The 14,895-nt window shown below is 50.2% G+C and overlaps 2 protein-coding genes across 8 annotated transcripts in view; both read left to right on the top strand.

Annotated features, from left to right (window-relative positions):
- The window catches only part of SNTA1 (syntrophin alpha 1), a 34,470-nt gene extending 30,606 nt beyond the window's left edge, over positions 1-3,864 (top strand). The window contains exons 6-8 of one of the 2 annotated variants that reach the window (XM_074406410.1): positions 1,314-1,542; positions 2,924-3,111; positions 3,214-3,864. In XM_074406410.1, coding sequence (XP_074262511.1) covers positions 1,314-1,542; positions 2,924-3,111; positions 3,214-3,247 — 451 coding nt within the window. In that variant the 3' untranslated portion in view covers positions 3,248-3,864. The remainder of the gene's footprint in view (positions 1-1,313; positions 1,543-2,923; positions 3,112-3,213) is intronic. The other variant, XM_039479459.2, reaches the window with a different exon arrangement.
- A 3,637-nt stretch (positions 3,865-7,501) lies between these two features.
- CDK5RAP1 (CDK5RAP1 mitochondrial tRNA methylthiotransferase) overlaps positions 7,502-14,895 on the top strand; it is an 85,278-nt gene continuing 77,884 nt past the window's right edge. For 4 of the 6 annotated variants that reach the window (XR_012519338.1, XR_012519339.1, XM_074406408.1 and 1 more), the window contains exons 1-4: positions 7,502-7,966; positions 10,516-10,838; positions 12,803-12,906; positions 14,482-14,516. Coding sequence is in view for 4 of the 6 variants with exons in the window: in XM_074406408.1 (XP_074262509.1) it covers positions 10,535-10,838; positions 12,803-12,906; positions 14,482-14,516 (443 nt within the window). In the remaining 2 variants the exon portion in view is untranslated. The remainder of the gene's footprint in view (positions 7,967-10,515; positions 10,839-12,802; positions 12,907-14,481; positions 14,517-14,895) is intronic. The other 2 variants (XM_074406409.1, XM_003932059.3) reach the window with 2 other exon arrangements.

Here is a 14,895-nt window from a genome sequence, read left to right as displayed (position 1 = left end):
CTGGGGAGTGAGGTGCTCTGGTTGCTTTGAGAGAAGCCCGTTGGCTGCCCCATGGAGAATGCAGCGGAGTGCGGGACAGAAGTGAGGAGGCGCTGCAGCCGCGCAGGAATGATGGCGGCTGCGGGAGGTGGAGGTGGGTGGCGGCCGCAGATGGAGAAGAAAGGCAGCGTTTGCATTGGAAACCACATGGGTGTAAAATTAACAGGGCTCGGTGCTTGCCAGATGGGGTGGGTGAAGGAGGGGTCCGGAATGAACAGGAGGTTTGGAGCTTGTGTCTGGGTGAGCGTGGGACTGAGGGTGGGGGTGGAACGGGAGGAGGCTGGAGCAAGATGCTGAGTCAAGGCCACAGTGTGTGTGGGATGGAGAGGGAGCTTGGATAGGACGCTTGGGGACTCAAGGGTCTGCAGCTCAGGGCTGGACAGCGGGAGGCTGGTGTCAGCAGCGGTCCAGCGGGAGCTGAGCTTTAAGAGAAAGAGTGGGTGGAGGGAAGAACAAAGAGGAATACAGGTCAGAACTCTAGGTCTGGCAGAACTCTTAGGTCTGCCCCAGAGAGGGGCAGTTGGCTTACCAAGGCCACACAGCACGTGAGAGTCAGGCTACAGGGGTCCGAAGTCCTTGTCACCCATTTCTCCTTACCTCAGGCTGGCTCTGGCCTGTGTGTAAGGAGCCTGCTGGCTACTAGGGATAACTAGGTTTTGGATAGTCTACTGAATCAAGCGATGCAACTCAGGCAACAAATGTTTATTGAGCACCTACTATGGTCAGGCATGGTTTCAGTTACTGGGAATACAGTGGTGAACAAAAGATCAAAATTTCTACCCTAGCTGACATTTTAGTGAAAAATACAGTAAAAAAAACTAACCAAAACAAATAATAAAAAGTATAATTTCTGCTACCATGATGAAAAAGTGAGGCTATTGAGTAACGAGGGTGCTATTTTGGACTGGAAAGTCAGGAAGGCTTCTCAGAGGAGGTGACATTTAAGCTAACATCTGAAGGAAGTGAGGGAGTAAGCTGTGCGGATAATCAGGGAAGTGTGTATAGGCAGAGGGAACAGCATATGCAAAGGTGCTGAGGCAGGCGTGTGCTAGGTGTTGTGTGTGAGGACACCAGTATAGCTGGAGCCAAGGGAATGACGGGGAGGGTGGCAGATGTCTCCCATTGAGACAATCAGTGCCCCCTGGCAAGTCCTGTCCTGTTAGGTGGTGAAAGATTCCCAGGATTCCTTCCCAGGACACTGACCCCCTTGCCCAGAACTATTTGCCCCCTGCCTGAGGCCTCATGCTTAGCCCTCTGCCTCCCCCAACCCCCAGACTGGTGCATTCAGGCCCCTCCAAGGGCTCAGTGCCCTATGATGCAGAGCTCTCTTTTGCCCTGCGCACGGGCACGCGTCATGGTGTGGACACTCACCTGTTCAGCGTGGAGTCACCGCAGGAGCTGGCTGCCTGGACCCGCCAGCTGGTGGATGGCTGTCACCGGGCCGCCGAGGGTGTGCAGGAGGTGTCTACAGGTGTGCTGGGAGGATCTGGGAGTGTCCCTCTGGTAATGAGCCTCTTATCCTCAGGGGCATTCAAGCTTCCTTCTTTAGGGCACTAGGAAATGGGGTTTGGAGGTCGAGGTGGGTGGATCACCTGAAGTCAGGAGTTCGAGACTAGCCTGGCCAACATGGCAAAACCCTGTCTCTACCAATAATACAAAAATTGGCTGGGTGTGGTGGCTCACACCTGTAATCCCAGCACTTTGGGAGGCTGAGGTGGGTGGATCACTTGAGATCAGCAGTTCAAGACCAGCTTGGCCAAATGGTGAAACCCCGTCTCTACTAAAAATACAAAAATTAGGCTGGGCGCAATGGCTCACGCCTGTAATCCCAGCTACTCAGGAAGCTGAGAGAGGAGAATCACTTGGTCCTGAGAGGTGGAGGCTGCAGTGAGCCAAGATCACACCACTGCACTCCAGCCTGGGCGACAGAGCAAAAGTCCATCTCAAAAAACAAAACAAACAAACAAAAATTAGCCAGGCATAGTGGCATGCACCTGTCATCTCAGCCACGTGGGAGGGTGGGGTAGGAGAACTGCTTTAATCCTGGAGGCGGAGATTGTAGTTAGCCCAGATAGCCCCGCTGTACTCCAGCCTGGGTGACAGAGCAAGACTCTCTCTCAAAAAACAAAACAAAACAAAAACCCAAAAATTAGCTGAGCATGGTAGCAGGCGCCTGTAGTCCCAGCTACTCAGGAGGCTGAGGCACAAGAATCACTTGAACCCGGGAGGTAGAGGCTGTGGTGAGCCGAGATCGCACCCACTACACTCCAGCCTGGGTGACAGAGTGAGATTGTTCCTCAGAAAAGAAGAAACCAGTGTTGGGTTTGGGCCTTTGTTTTGGATGTGCAGGTGCCCTGGTAGGCAGAGACTCTTCTCCCTGGGGTTTCCTTGCCCCAGCTTTGTCAATCTGCTGAGGATGTGAGAGATGGCACTTGGGGTAGGGCTGCCAGATGAAATACAGGACACCCAGCTACATTTGAATTTCAGGTTAACAGTGAATACTGTTTTCATAGAACTATGCCCAAATCAGTCATTGCTTATCTGAAATTTAAATTTAGCTGGGCAACTCTGCAGGTCTCCAAGGGTGGTGCTTGGTAGATCTGATGATGCCTTTATCAGGAGCGAGCCTCCTGTCCATGACAGACTTTAAGCTCCCCCTTTCTACAGTGGTGCTGCTGGAAGTGGGGCTGGAAGTGGGTGTAGGTCCTCTGAGGGTGGAGGTGGTGACTCTGCAGGATGGGTGTACAGGTGCCACAACAAACAGTGATCCTCCCATCCCAGGCAGCATTCAGGCCCCACTTTGTGACGCTGTGGTGGGGGTTGGAGGTTGGTGTGTGGTCCCTGAGGTGCCAGCTATGCCTGTACCTACGTGCCCCTCCTGCAGCCTGCACATGGAACGGGCGTCCCTGCAGCCTGTCTGTGCACATCGACAAGGGCTTCACACTGTGGGCGGCTGAGCCAGGGGCAGCCCGAGCTGTGCTCCTGCGACAGCCCTTCGAGAAGCTGCAGATGTCTTCGGATGATGGCGCCAGTCTCCTTTTCCTGGACTTTGGGGGTGCTGAAGGCGAGATCGTGAGTGAAGGGCTGCCTCTGCACCCTGGGGAGGAGGGGGTGTGCACTCTTGGAAGCCAGGCTGGCCAGGGCCCCTGACTCTTCTCTCCATCCACCCTGCAGCAGCTGGACCTGCACTCGTGTCCCAAAACCATAGTCTTCATCATCCACTCCTTCCTCTCGGCCAAAGTCACCCGCCTCGGGCTCTTAGCCTAGAAGTCGCCGGATGCACTAGCCCTGAAGAGGGGTGGAGGGGTGTCTATGACACGGCCTGAGCTGGGCCTCCACCGAATACCTGCTCGTCCCTGGGCTGACGGAAGAGAGAGGAGAGGAACGAGGGCCTCAGAGACCCCACCCCTGAGGGAGGCTGGATTGGTCTTGAGGCCCAGGACCCAGACCCAGGACAGAGTGGACCCTGCCTGTGATGGGGTGGCCTTCCTGCTGCCCCCCTCCACTAGTGCCTTTTGCAGAGAGATATTTTGTGTACACAGAAGCCATTCCAAGCCTGGGACCTGCCCCTGTGCGGATCCTGACCCCAGCCAACAGCTGAGCTGCCGGGCCTCCTTGAGGCTCCTAAGCCACCCCCAGAGGTCCCATCTGAAGCTGGAGTCCCCTGGGGTCAGCGGCAAGAGAAAGAAGAGGAGCCTTTCTGTTTGTTTTTCCCCTTAGCCCCGCCACCTTGGGGAGTCTGGTTTTTCTCTTCATCCTCTCTCTCTCCTCCTTACTCTTGGATAAATAAATAGCCTGTGAGCATACAGGCAGCCCGGCCCCGTGTCTGTGGTCTGTGCCTTGGCCTTTGGGCCCTGGGGTGGTCCCTGAAGTCCCAAGATGGACCAGACCAAGGACTGGGGCACCTTTCCCTGGAGAAGAACAGACCTTTGCCACAGGGCCAAAGAGAGTGTATTGGTTATCTATTTTTATGTGACAAATTACCCCAAATTTAGCAGACAAATTACCCCGAATTTTGCAGCTTAAAATGACAAATATTCATTATGTCTTAGGTTCTGTGGGTCAGGAATTTGAGAGGGGCTAAGCTGAGCTGTTCTTGTCTCAGAGTTGCACATGAGGTTGCAGTCAAGTTGTTGGCTAGGGCTGCAGTCACCTGAAGGCTTGACTGGGGTCGGAGGATCCATTCCAATACTGCTCATGCACACGAGGTCTCTGATACTCACCATGCAGGCCTAACCCTAGAGCTGCTGCTTGAGTCTTCTCATAATATGGCAGTTGGCTTTCCCCACAGTCAGACAGAAGAGAGAGCAAGGAGGAATACACAAACAGTGCCTCTTATGAGCCAGTCTTGGAAGCCATACACTGTGGTTCTGCTTTGTTCTTTTCATTAGAAGTGAGTCACTAAGTTCAGCCCACACTCAAGGGCAAGGGAATCAGGCTCCACCTCTTGACGAAAGGAATGTGGAAGAATGTGTGGACCTATTTCAAAGCCACCTTAGAGAGCTTCAGGACCCTTTCCTGCAGAAGGGAGGTAGAGTGGAACGTCTGGTGCTTCAGAAACTGGGATGTGCTGGCTGGATGTGAGTGGGCGGTGGCTATGACTCCCTACCTAAAATCACAACGACAACGGCAATGACGGAGAAGTTGTTTTGTTTTTTTTTTTTTTTTGAGACAGTGTCTTGCTCTGTCACCCAAGTGGGAGTATGGTGGTGTGTTCTCAGCTTACTGCAACCTCCGCTTCCCAGTTCAAGTGATTCTCCTGCCTCAGCCTCCTGAGTAGCTGGGATTACAGGTGCCCGCCACCAAGCCTCACTAATGTTTTGTATTTTTAGTAGAGACGGGGTTTCACCATGTTGGCTAGGCTGGTATTGAACTCCTGACAATCCTCCTGTGTCAGCCTCCCAAAGTGCTAGGATTATAGGTGGGAGCCACCACGCCCAGCCCAAAACATTTTTAAAAACTTTCTAAAGATCCAATTTCTTCAATGTAGCCACAAGACAAAACAAAGATCATGTGCTTGGTGTGCTTGCCTGTAATCCCAGCACTTTGGGAGGTCAAGGAGGGTAGATCACCTGAAGTCAGGAGTTTGAGACCAGCCTGACCAACATGGTGAAACCCTGTCTCTAGTAAAAATACAAAAATTGGCCGGGCGCGGTGGCTCAAGCCTGTAATCCCAGCACTTTGGGAGGCCGAGGCGGGTGGATCATGAGGTCGAGAGATCGAGACCATCCCGGTCAACAGGGTGAAACCCCGTCTCTACTAAAAATACAAAAAATTAGCCGGGCATGGTGGCACGTGCCTGTAATCCCAGCTGCTCGGGAGACTGAGGCAGGAGAATTGCCTGAACCCAGGAGGTGGAGGTTGCAGTGAGCCGAGATCGCGCCATTGCACTCCAGCCTGGGTAACAAGAGCGAAACTCCATCTCAAAAAAAAAAAAAAAAAAAAAAAAAATACAAAAATTACCTGGGCATGGTGGCACCTGCCTGTAATCCCAGCTACTCAGGAGGCTGAGACAGGAGAATCACTTGAACTCCTGGAGGTGGAGGTTGCGGTGAGCAGAGATCGCGCCACTGCACTCCCGCCTAGGCCACAGAGCATGACTCTGCCTCAAAAAAAAAAAAAAAGACCAGATAACCTAACTTTGAGGCAATCACTTTTAGCTTATTTATAATGGCAGCATTCTTTCTTTCTTTGTGAAAATGAAACTTTCTTAGCTTATCCACTAAAGTTTCAGCAATATCCCAAACCACCAAAGACTCACTCATTTTCCTTCTGGCCATCAGCAGTCTGGTGCCTTCACTTGGAACACCCTGTGAAGTGTTCTTGAGATGTGGTCTTGCTTTGTTGCCCAGGCTGGAGTGCAACTGTGGGATCCTGGCTCACTGCAAGCCTCGGCCTCCCAGGTTTAAGTGATCCTCCTATCTTGGTCTCCTAAGTTGCTGGGACTACAGGCATGTGCCACCATGGCTGGCTAATTTTTTTATTTTTTAATTTCCTGTAGAGATGGGGTTTTGCCATGTTGCCCAGGCTGGTCTCACACTCCTGAGCTCAAGCAATCCTCCTGTCTCAGCCTCCTAAAGTGCTAGGATTACAGGCAGGAGCCACTATGCCTGGCCTTGGACCCCTTTTAAGAATGGGATGGTGAGCTGGGTGTGGTGGCTCCCGCTTGTAATCCCAGCCCTTTGGGAGGCTGAGGCGGGTGGATCACTTAAGGCAGGCATCCCCAAACTTTTTACACAGGGGGCCAGTTCACTGTCCCTCAGACCGTTGGAGGGCCGCCACATACTGTGCTCCTCTCACTGACCACCAATGAAAGAGGTGCCCCTTCCTGAAGTGCCGCCGGGGGCCGGATAAATGGCCTCAGGGGGCCGCATGCGGCCCGCGGGCCGTAGTTTGGGGATGCCTGACTTAAGGTCAGGAGTTCGAGAGCAGCCTGGCCAACATGGTGAAACCCTGTCTCTACTAAAAATACAAAAATTAGCCAGGTGGGTGGCATGCATCTGTAGTGCCAGCTGCTTGGGAGGCAGAGGCAGGAGACTCACTTGAACCTGGAAGGCAGAGGTTGCAGTGAGCCAAGATCATGCCATTGCACTTCAGACTAAGCTACAGAGTGAAACTCAGTCTCGAAAAAAAAAAAAAAAGAAAAGAAAAAAAAGAAAAAGAAAAACAAGAATGGCACAGTGGCCACTTCCCTTCTTGCCCCAGCCATGGCAACATACGGAGAATGTGATCTTCCGCACGCTGTGCACACATTATCTTATTGGATCCTCACCATATGCCTATATAGTGGGCACAGTTATCTCAGTTTCACAGATAAGAAAACCTGGGGGCCGGGCGCGGTGGCTCACGCCCATAATCCCAGCACTTTGGGAGGCCGAGGCGGGTGGATCACGAGGTCGAAAGATCGAGACCATCCTGGTCAACATGGTGAAACCCCGTCTCTACTAAAAATACAAAAAATCAGCTGGGCATGGTGGCGTGTGCCTGTAATCCCAGCTACTCAGGAGGCTGAGGCAGGAGAATTGCCTGAACCCAGGAGGCGGAGGTTGCGGTGAGCCGAGATCGCGCCATTGCACTCCAGCCTGGGAAACAAGAGTGAAACTCCATCTCAAAAAAAAAAAAAAAAGTGAAAAGAAACAGGTGAACTTTTTGTTTTGTTTTGTTTTTTTTTTTGTTTTTGAGACGGAGTTTTGCTCTTGTTACCCAGGCTGGAGTGCAATGGCTCAATCTCGGCTCACCGCAACCTCCGCCTCCTGGGTTCAGGCAATTCTCCTGCCTCAGCCTCCTGAGTAGCTGGGATTACAGGCACGCGCCACCATGCCCAGCTAATTTTTTGTATTTTTTTTTTTTAGTAGAGACGGGGTTTCACTATGTTGACCAGGATGGTCTCGATCTCTCGACCTCGTGATCCACCCGCCTCGGCCTCCCAAAGTGCTGGGATTACAGGCTTGAGCCACCGCGCCCGGCGAAACAGGTGAACTTAATTCAAATATTTCTACCACCGTAGCTACAAATAAAAATTAATTCAACGAATGTGCTTATTTAACCCAATATATGCCGATAATCATTGCAACACATAATCAATACAAACATTATATATGAACGACTTGACATTTCTTCTTCCACATCTGGTGCATCTTACATTTAGCGCACATTTGATTTGCACTCACCCCCTTTGAGGCGCTCAGTTGCCGCCTAAGTCCCAGGCTAGTGGCTGCCCTAAGGCTCAGTGCCGCCACGGAGCTTTGCGTCCACCCGGACTGTAAAAAGGAAGCACTTCCGTTAGCTTGACCGGGCCTGAAATAGCGGAGGAACGGAAGTCGCTTGTGTATGGGCGCCGCGGCGGACCGCTGAGGTGAGTCGGCTTGCCAGCAGAATTTCTGCTGCGGGACCTCGGGTGCTGCTGCTGCTGCTGCTGCTGCAGGAGGTGAGTGGCGCGCCAGCCGGGGTGGGCTGCGCACCCGCTTTTGACTGGCGCTTGGGGCAGGAGGGGCCGCGGATCCCGGGAAGCGCGCGGTGTTCCAAAGGGAGGATGGGACGGTGGTTACGACGTGGGACCTGGCGTCGGGCCGTCGGGGTTCCTACCCTAACCCCGCCGCCTAACCCCGTGTGACCTTGGACAGGTCACCCCACTTCTCCCAAGGCTTCGCCTTGCCCCCGGGGAGTGGGGGTGGCAGTTCAGCCTCCTTCGCAGGGTTGCTGTGAGAGTTTTAGCTAGCAATTCGCGGAAAATGCTTTGCACCATACCTAACACATTGCAACAAGCCAGAAAAGTATTTGGCATGTTGTAGGCTATTCCATCCTCATTGCCGACTGTCAGAATTAACTTCGAGCCCCCAGAGAGGCTTCTACACTGTGTTATGCAAAGCATTTTGCTTGTGTTATTGGATTTGATCCCACAGTAGGCCTATGGAGATAGCTGCTATTGTCCCCATTTCGAGGCTCCCAGAGTTTAAGACAGGTGCCTAAGGTTTACCTGGCTTGGCAGCAGTGGGGTTAGATACTGACTCTAGGCCCTAGAGTCTAGGGTCCATACGGTTTTTTTTTTTTTTTTTTTTTTGAGACGGAGTCTTGCTCTGTCGCCTAGGCTGGGGTGCAGTGACGTGATCTCGGCTCACTGTAGCCTCTGCCTTCCCGGTTCCAGCGATTCTCCTACCCCAGCCTCCTGGGTACCTGGGATTACAGGCGCATGCCACCACGGCCAGCTAATTTTTGTATTTCTAGTAGAGTCTATACTTTTAACCAGGATGCTCTAATGCTTCCTATGAAAGGGGGTGTCGGCTGTGAATGTGCAGTTACTGAATGCTTACTGTATCTCAAGTTGGGTTTTTAAGATCTTATTTTTATAACACTTCTGGGGGGTAGGTGTTACTTTTATCCTTAGTTTACACATGTTGAATTGGTGGCTTAGAGACAGAAATTTGCCAAAGGTCACCCAGCAGTTACGGAGGAGAAATGGGTGACTTTAAAGCTCACACTATAAGGCTGCCCTTCTCTGACGCTTGAAACTGGGTTGGCATTGCTCCTAAGTGCTAGTAGCATATGTGGCAGGTGATCACATTGGAAAGGTAATGGGCCACATCTGCTCATTACACCTGTATAGCAGGGGTCCCCGAAACCCAGGCTATAGACTTGTCCATGGGCTGTTAGGAACCTGGCTACACAGCAGGAGGTGAGCAGCAAGCTGGCATTACTGCTCTGTCTCCTGTCAGATCAGCCGTGGCATTAGATTCTCATAGGAACACAAATCCTACTGTGAACTGCGTGTATGCAAGTGATCTAGGTTGCATATTCCATTTCTTTTTTTTTTTTTTTTGAGACAGTTTCGTTCTTGTTGCCCAGGTTGGAGTGGAATGGCACCATCTTGGCTCACCGCAACCTCTGCCTCTCGGGTTCAAGCGATTCCCCTGCCCCATCTTCCTGAGTAGTTGGGATTACAGGCATATGCCACCACGCCTGACTAATTTTGTATTTTAATAGAGATGGGGTTTCTCCATGTTGGTCAGGCTGGTCGTCTTGAACTCCCCAATCTCAGGTGATCCACCCGCCTAGGCCTCCCAAAGTGCCGGGATTACAGGATGAGCCACTGCTCCCGGCCTCTTTTTTTTTTTTTTTTTGAGACAGTGTCTCTCTCTGTTGCCCAGGCTGGAGTGCAGTGGTGCAATCTTAGCTCACTTCCTCAGCCTCCTGAGTAGTTGGGATTACAGGCACATACCACCACGCCTGGCTAACTTTTGTATTTTTGTAGAAATGGGGTTTTGCCATGTTGGCCAGGCTGGTCTTGAACTCCTGACCTCAAGTGATCCACCCACCTCAGCCACCCAAAGTTCTGGGATTGTAGGCATGAGTGGCTGTGCCTGGGTGAGACTTTTGAAGGGTAGGAGTCACTGATCAGGCATACAGTGCCCCCACATTAGATGCTTTCCTTCTGAAGGAAATTGAAGGAAGATACCTTTAGGCAATGAGTGGTTTTCACAGTATTAAGAGGCAGGGTAGCAGGACGGATATTGGCATGGTCTTTGCATCCATACAGATTTTTATCTGAGTCCTTGTTTGACTGCTTACTGGCTATAGGAGCTTAAGTGAGTTCCTCAACCTGTGTCTTTTGGAATAGGAACAATAATAGCGTCTGTTTCCTAGGATTGCTGTAAAGATTTAATGAGTGAATACACTTAAAGCCTTGGGAACTGTTCTTGGCACAAGGTGCTGTTTTGTCTGGGCTTTCCATCTCATCTCTGCCACTCCTTGCTTTGAAAACGCTGCCTGGATGTGCATCTCATCTCTGCCACTCCTTTTTGTGGTCTTGGGCAAGTTGCCTCAGTTTTTTCAGCTGTAAAATAGAGCGAATGTTATTAGGAGTACCTTCTTCATAGGCTTTTGTGAGGGGTAAATGAATGTATACACTTGAAGTGCTCTGAGCAGTATCCAGTCCACAGTGTTCAATAAACGCTGGTGATGTCTACCATTCTTTTGCAGACCGTGACTGTTTAGTGCCATGCATTCTTTACAGTGTGCCCTCCAAGTGCAGAGGTCTCTGAGGTGGGGGCCAATGGCCTCTGTGTCTTGGCTGTCACTGAGGATGTGCACGGCACACAGCAGTCTCTCTAGTACCACGTGTCCCAATCCAGAGAGGCAGGAGGATGGAGCTCGGAAGGATTTCAGCTCCAGGCTGGCCACAGGACCAACTTTGCAACATTTTTTAAGAAGTGCCTCAGCTCCTCAAGAGAAGCTGTCTTCAGAAATGGAAGACCCACCCCCCTATCTCATGAAGGATGAACTTTTAGGAAGTCAGAGAAAAGGTTGGTTTTACTTTTCTTATCCCTTTAGGCTTCCTGCCTTGCTCCTTTCTGGAAGTCCTGGCGTGATTCTTTTATTACAGACCTGGCTTGGAGGGTTAACGGTGTGAGGAGGCTGTGGGAATCATCAGACTCCACCAAGTAATATTAAGAAACTCGGCTGGGCATGGTGGCTCATGCCGGTAATCTCAGCACTTTGGGAGGCTGAGATGGGTGGATTGAGCCCAGGAGTTCAAGAACAGCCTGGGTAACATGGTGAAACACTGTCTGTACAAAAAATAAAGAATTAACCGGGTATGGTAGCATACACCTATAGTCCTAGTTACTCAGGAGGCTGAGGTGGGAGAATCATTTGAGCAAAAGCTGATTATCATTCAGCTCTTAACTTTTAGTTGGAATTTATTGGTGTCTGGAAATAAGGCTTGCTGGTGGGGACGAGGTGGAATATAGTTTGAAGCTGCTAGAATGTGAAATTCATGTTCTTATAACTGTGTGCAAAATTTGTTTTACTTCATAATATAGCCTTGCTTTCATTTAAGATGAAGCTACCGTAAGAAGATGCTTCATTGGCCAGGTGTGGTGGCTCACGTCTATAATTCCAGCACTTTGGGAGGCCGAGGTGGGTGGATCACAAGGTCAAGAGATCGAGACCATCCAGGGCGACATAGTGAAACCCTGTCTCTATTAAAATACAAAAAAAATAAGAAAAAATTAGCTGGGCATGGTGGCGCGTGCCTGTAGTCCCAGCTACTCTGGAGGCTGAGGCAGGAGAATCTTGAACCCCGGAGGCGGAGGTTGCAGTGAGTCAAGATCGCGCCACTGTACTCCAGCCTGGCGCCTGGCGACACAGCAGGACTCTGTCAAAAACAAACAAACAAACAAATAAAACAAAAAAAAAAACCACCTCGTTATAATTTTGTGGCTTTATGTACCCTCTGCCCACTGCTGTTGCTTCCAGAGGCTGGAGAACCTCTTCATTTTGATAAGGAGTGTAACATGTGGGTTTAAACTTACTTTCCCTTCAGACTGATGAACACTATCAGCTTGTCTTTCCTGTTCTTTTCTTTTCTTTTTGAGACAGAGTCTCACTCTGTCACCCAGGCTGGAGTGCAATGGCATGATCTCAGCTCACTGCAACTTCTACCTCCTGGGTTCAAGCAATTCTCCTGCCTCAGCCTCCTGAGTAGCTGGAATTATAGGTGCGTGCCACTTCGCCTGGCTAATTTTTGTATTTTTAGTAGAGACATGGGTTTCACCATGTTGGCCAGGCTGGTCTCAAACTCTTGACCTCAAGGGATCTGCCTGCCTTGGCCTCCCAAAGTTCTGGGATTTTAGGCGTGAGCTACTGCGCCTGGCCTAGTCCTTCCTTTTCTAATTGTTTTTATAACCATATATCCTTGATCCTCAGCTACATGTTTTCCTCATTTAAAAAATAACATGGTTTATAATTGGTGTGTGTATATAATGTGGTATTTTTTTTGTTTGAGATAGGGTCTCACTGTGTTGCCCAGGCTGAGTGCAGTGTTGTGACCATGGCTCCCTGCAGCATCAGCTTCCTGGGCTCAAGCAGTTCTCCTGCCTCAGCCTCCTGAGTAGCTGGGACCACAGGCATGTACTATCATACCTGGCTAATTTTTAAATTTTTTGCAGAGACAAGCTCTCCCTATGTTGCCCTGGCTGCTCTCAAACTCCTGGGCTCTAGTAAATACTACTGTTTGAGCCTCCCAAAGTGCTGGGATTAAGGCATGAATCACTGTACCCAGCCTAATTTCTTTTGTTCTGAAAGTCTATCATTCATTTGGGAGTATATCTGGCAATTTATGTTATCTTAGCATTGAGGCAATAGGGGACTTAGTGGATAACCAGATGCTTCAGGTATTTCTAGAGCATTTGGGAAGGAGACTTTTTGAGACATGAGGTCCCTTGTTGTCTGTCTACCATGGAATCCTCCCAACCTCTTACTACAGTCTACCTCGAGACCTATGGCTGCCAGATGAATGTGAATGACACAGAGATAGCTTGGTCCATCTTACAGAAGAGTGGCTACCTGCGGACCAGTAACCTCCAAGAGGTACATGCATTTCCTCTTTCCTTTGTTTTCTGGACCTGGGCAAGATTCTGCATTTGGGCCAGCTCTTAGGTGCAGTTTCAGGAGCAGAGTGCCACCTGGTGAGAGAGTACACCCTTGGGTGAAGTGTTCACGATGGGACTGAGTTGTACTTTTGTTCCAGCTATTTTTGAAACTGTTACGGTGATGTGCACCTTCAGGCAAGGAGCTCAGCTAAGATTTGCTGTGAGGAGGGAAGTTGGAGAGTTACTGTTTAAATGAGCATAGAGTTTTAGTTGTGGAAGATGAAACAGTTACAGAAAATGCGTAGGTATGAAATTGCAGATAGATGTTCTTTTTTTTTTTTTTTTTGAGACGGAGTTTCGCTCTTGTTACCCAGGCTGGAGTGCAATGGCGCGAACTCGGCTCACCGCAACCTCCGCCTCCTGGGTTCAGGCAATTCTCCTGCCTCAGCCTCCTGAGTAGCTGGGATTACAGGCATGCGCCACCACACCCAGCTAGTTTTTTATATTTTTAGTAGAGACGGGGTTTCACCATGTTGACCAGGATGGTCTCGATCTCTCGACCTCGTGATCCACCCGCCTCAGCCTCCCAAAGTGCTGGGATTACAGGCTTGAGCCACCGCGCCTGGCTCGCAGATAGATGTTCTTAATTGACTGTACACTTAAAAATGATTAAGATGGGCCGGGCGCGGTGGCTCAAGCCTGTAATCCCAGCACTTTGGGAGGCCGAGGCGGGTGGATCACGAGGTCAAGAGATCGAGACCATCCTGGTCAACATGGTGAAACCCCGTCTCTACTAAAAATACAAAAAATTAGCTGGGCATGGTGGCATGTGCCTGTAATCCAAGCTACTTAGGAGGCTGAGGCAGGAGAATTGCCTGAACCCAGGAGGCGGAGGTTGCGGTGAGCCGAGATCGCGCCATTGCATTCCAGCCTGGGTAACAAGAGCGAAACTCCGTCTCAAAAAAAAAAAAAAAAAAATGGCCAGGTGTAGGTCACCACGCCTATAATCCCAGCACTTTGGGAGGCCGAGGCAGGAGGATTTCTTGAAGCTAGCAGTTCGAGGCCGCAGTGAGCTATGGTTATGGTATTGCTCTTCAACCTGGGCAAGTGAGTGAGACTCCTTTCTCTATAAAAAAAAAAAGGAAAGGAAAAAAATAGTTGAAGAAAAATAATAGGCCAGGCACAGTGGCTAACGCCTGTAATCCCAGGACTTTGAGAGGCCAAGGTGGGTAGATCACTTGAGGTCAGGAGTTCGAGACCAGCCTGGCCAAGATGGTGAAACCCTATCTCTATTAAAAATACAAAAATTGGCTGGGCATGGTGGTGGATGCCTGTAATCCCAGCTACTCAGGAGGCTGAGGCCCAAGAATTACTTGAACTGTTTGGGTGGCAGAGGTTGCAGTGAGCCGAGATTGCTCCACTGCACTCCAGCCTGGGCAACAGAGTGAGACTCTGTCTCAGAAAAAAAGAAACAACAAAAAAGAAAAATAATAATAAAGAGCTATAGACAGGGATTGTACAAGGCTAATTTCCAAGACTGTAATTTTTCTTGTTTTCCTTTTTCTGCATTCAGGCAGATGTGATTCTCCTTGTCACGTGTTCTATCAGGTACGAATTTGTTCTTTTCCTAGGAGTGAATGTATCTTACATAATAATGCCAGAGCTTATGTTGCAATGCCAGAGCTAACTGTGCCTGGCCTGCCTGTCTGTGGAGATGAGCCAGTGGCCCCATGGCAGTAGGACTTGCAGTTTTCCCGCAGTGGAGATAGTCTGTGTACAATTGGCTGACATCTGCTGAGCATGTACCAGGTTCTGAGTGGATTAACAAATTTAATGATCACAACAACCCTGTGTGGTTGGTGCTGTTATAAGATGAGGAAACCAAGAATGTGCTGAGCCACCCAGCTCTTCCTGAGCTTTCTTTTGTAACTAATGTCATCTGTTTTTAATGTAGCTGCCTGGGGTAGGATGCAGTTGTAGGCTCGGG

Source organism: Saimiri boliviensis, chromosome 9 (assembly GCF_048565385.1).
Source record: "Saimiri boliviensis isolate mSaiBol1 chromosome 9, mSaiBol1.pri, whole genome shotgun sequence".
NCBI classification, from domain to species: domain Eukaryota; kingdom Metazoa; phylum Chordata; class Mammalia; order Primates; family Cebidae; genus Saimiri; species Saimiri boliviensis.
This window is presented reverse-complemented; position numbering and strand designations above follow the sequence as displayed.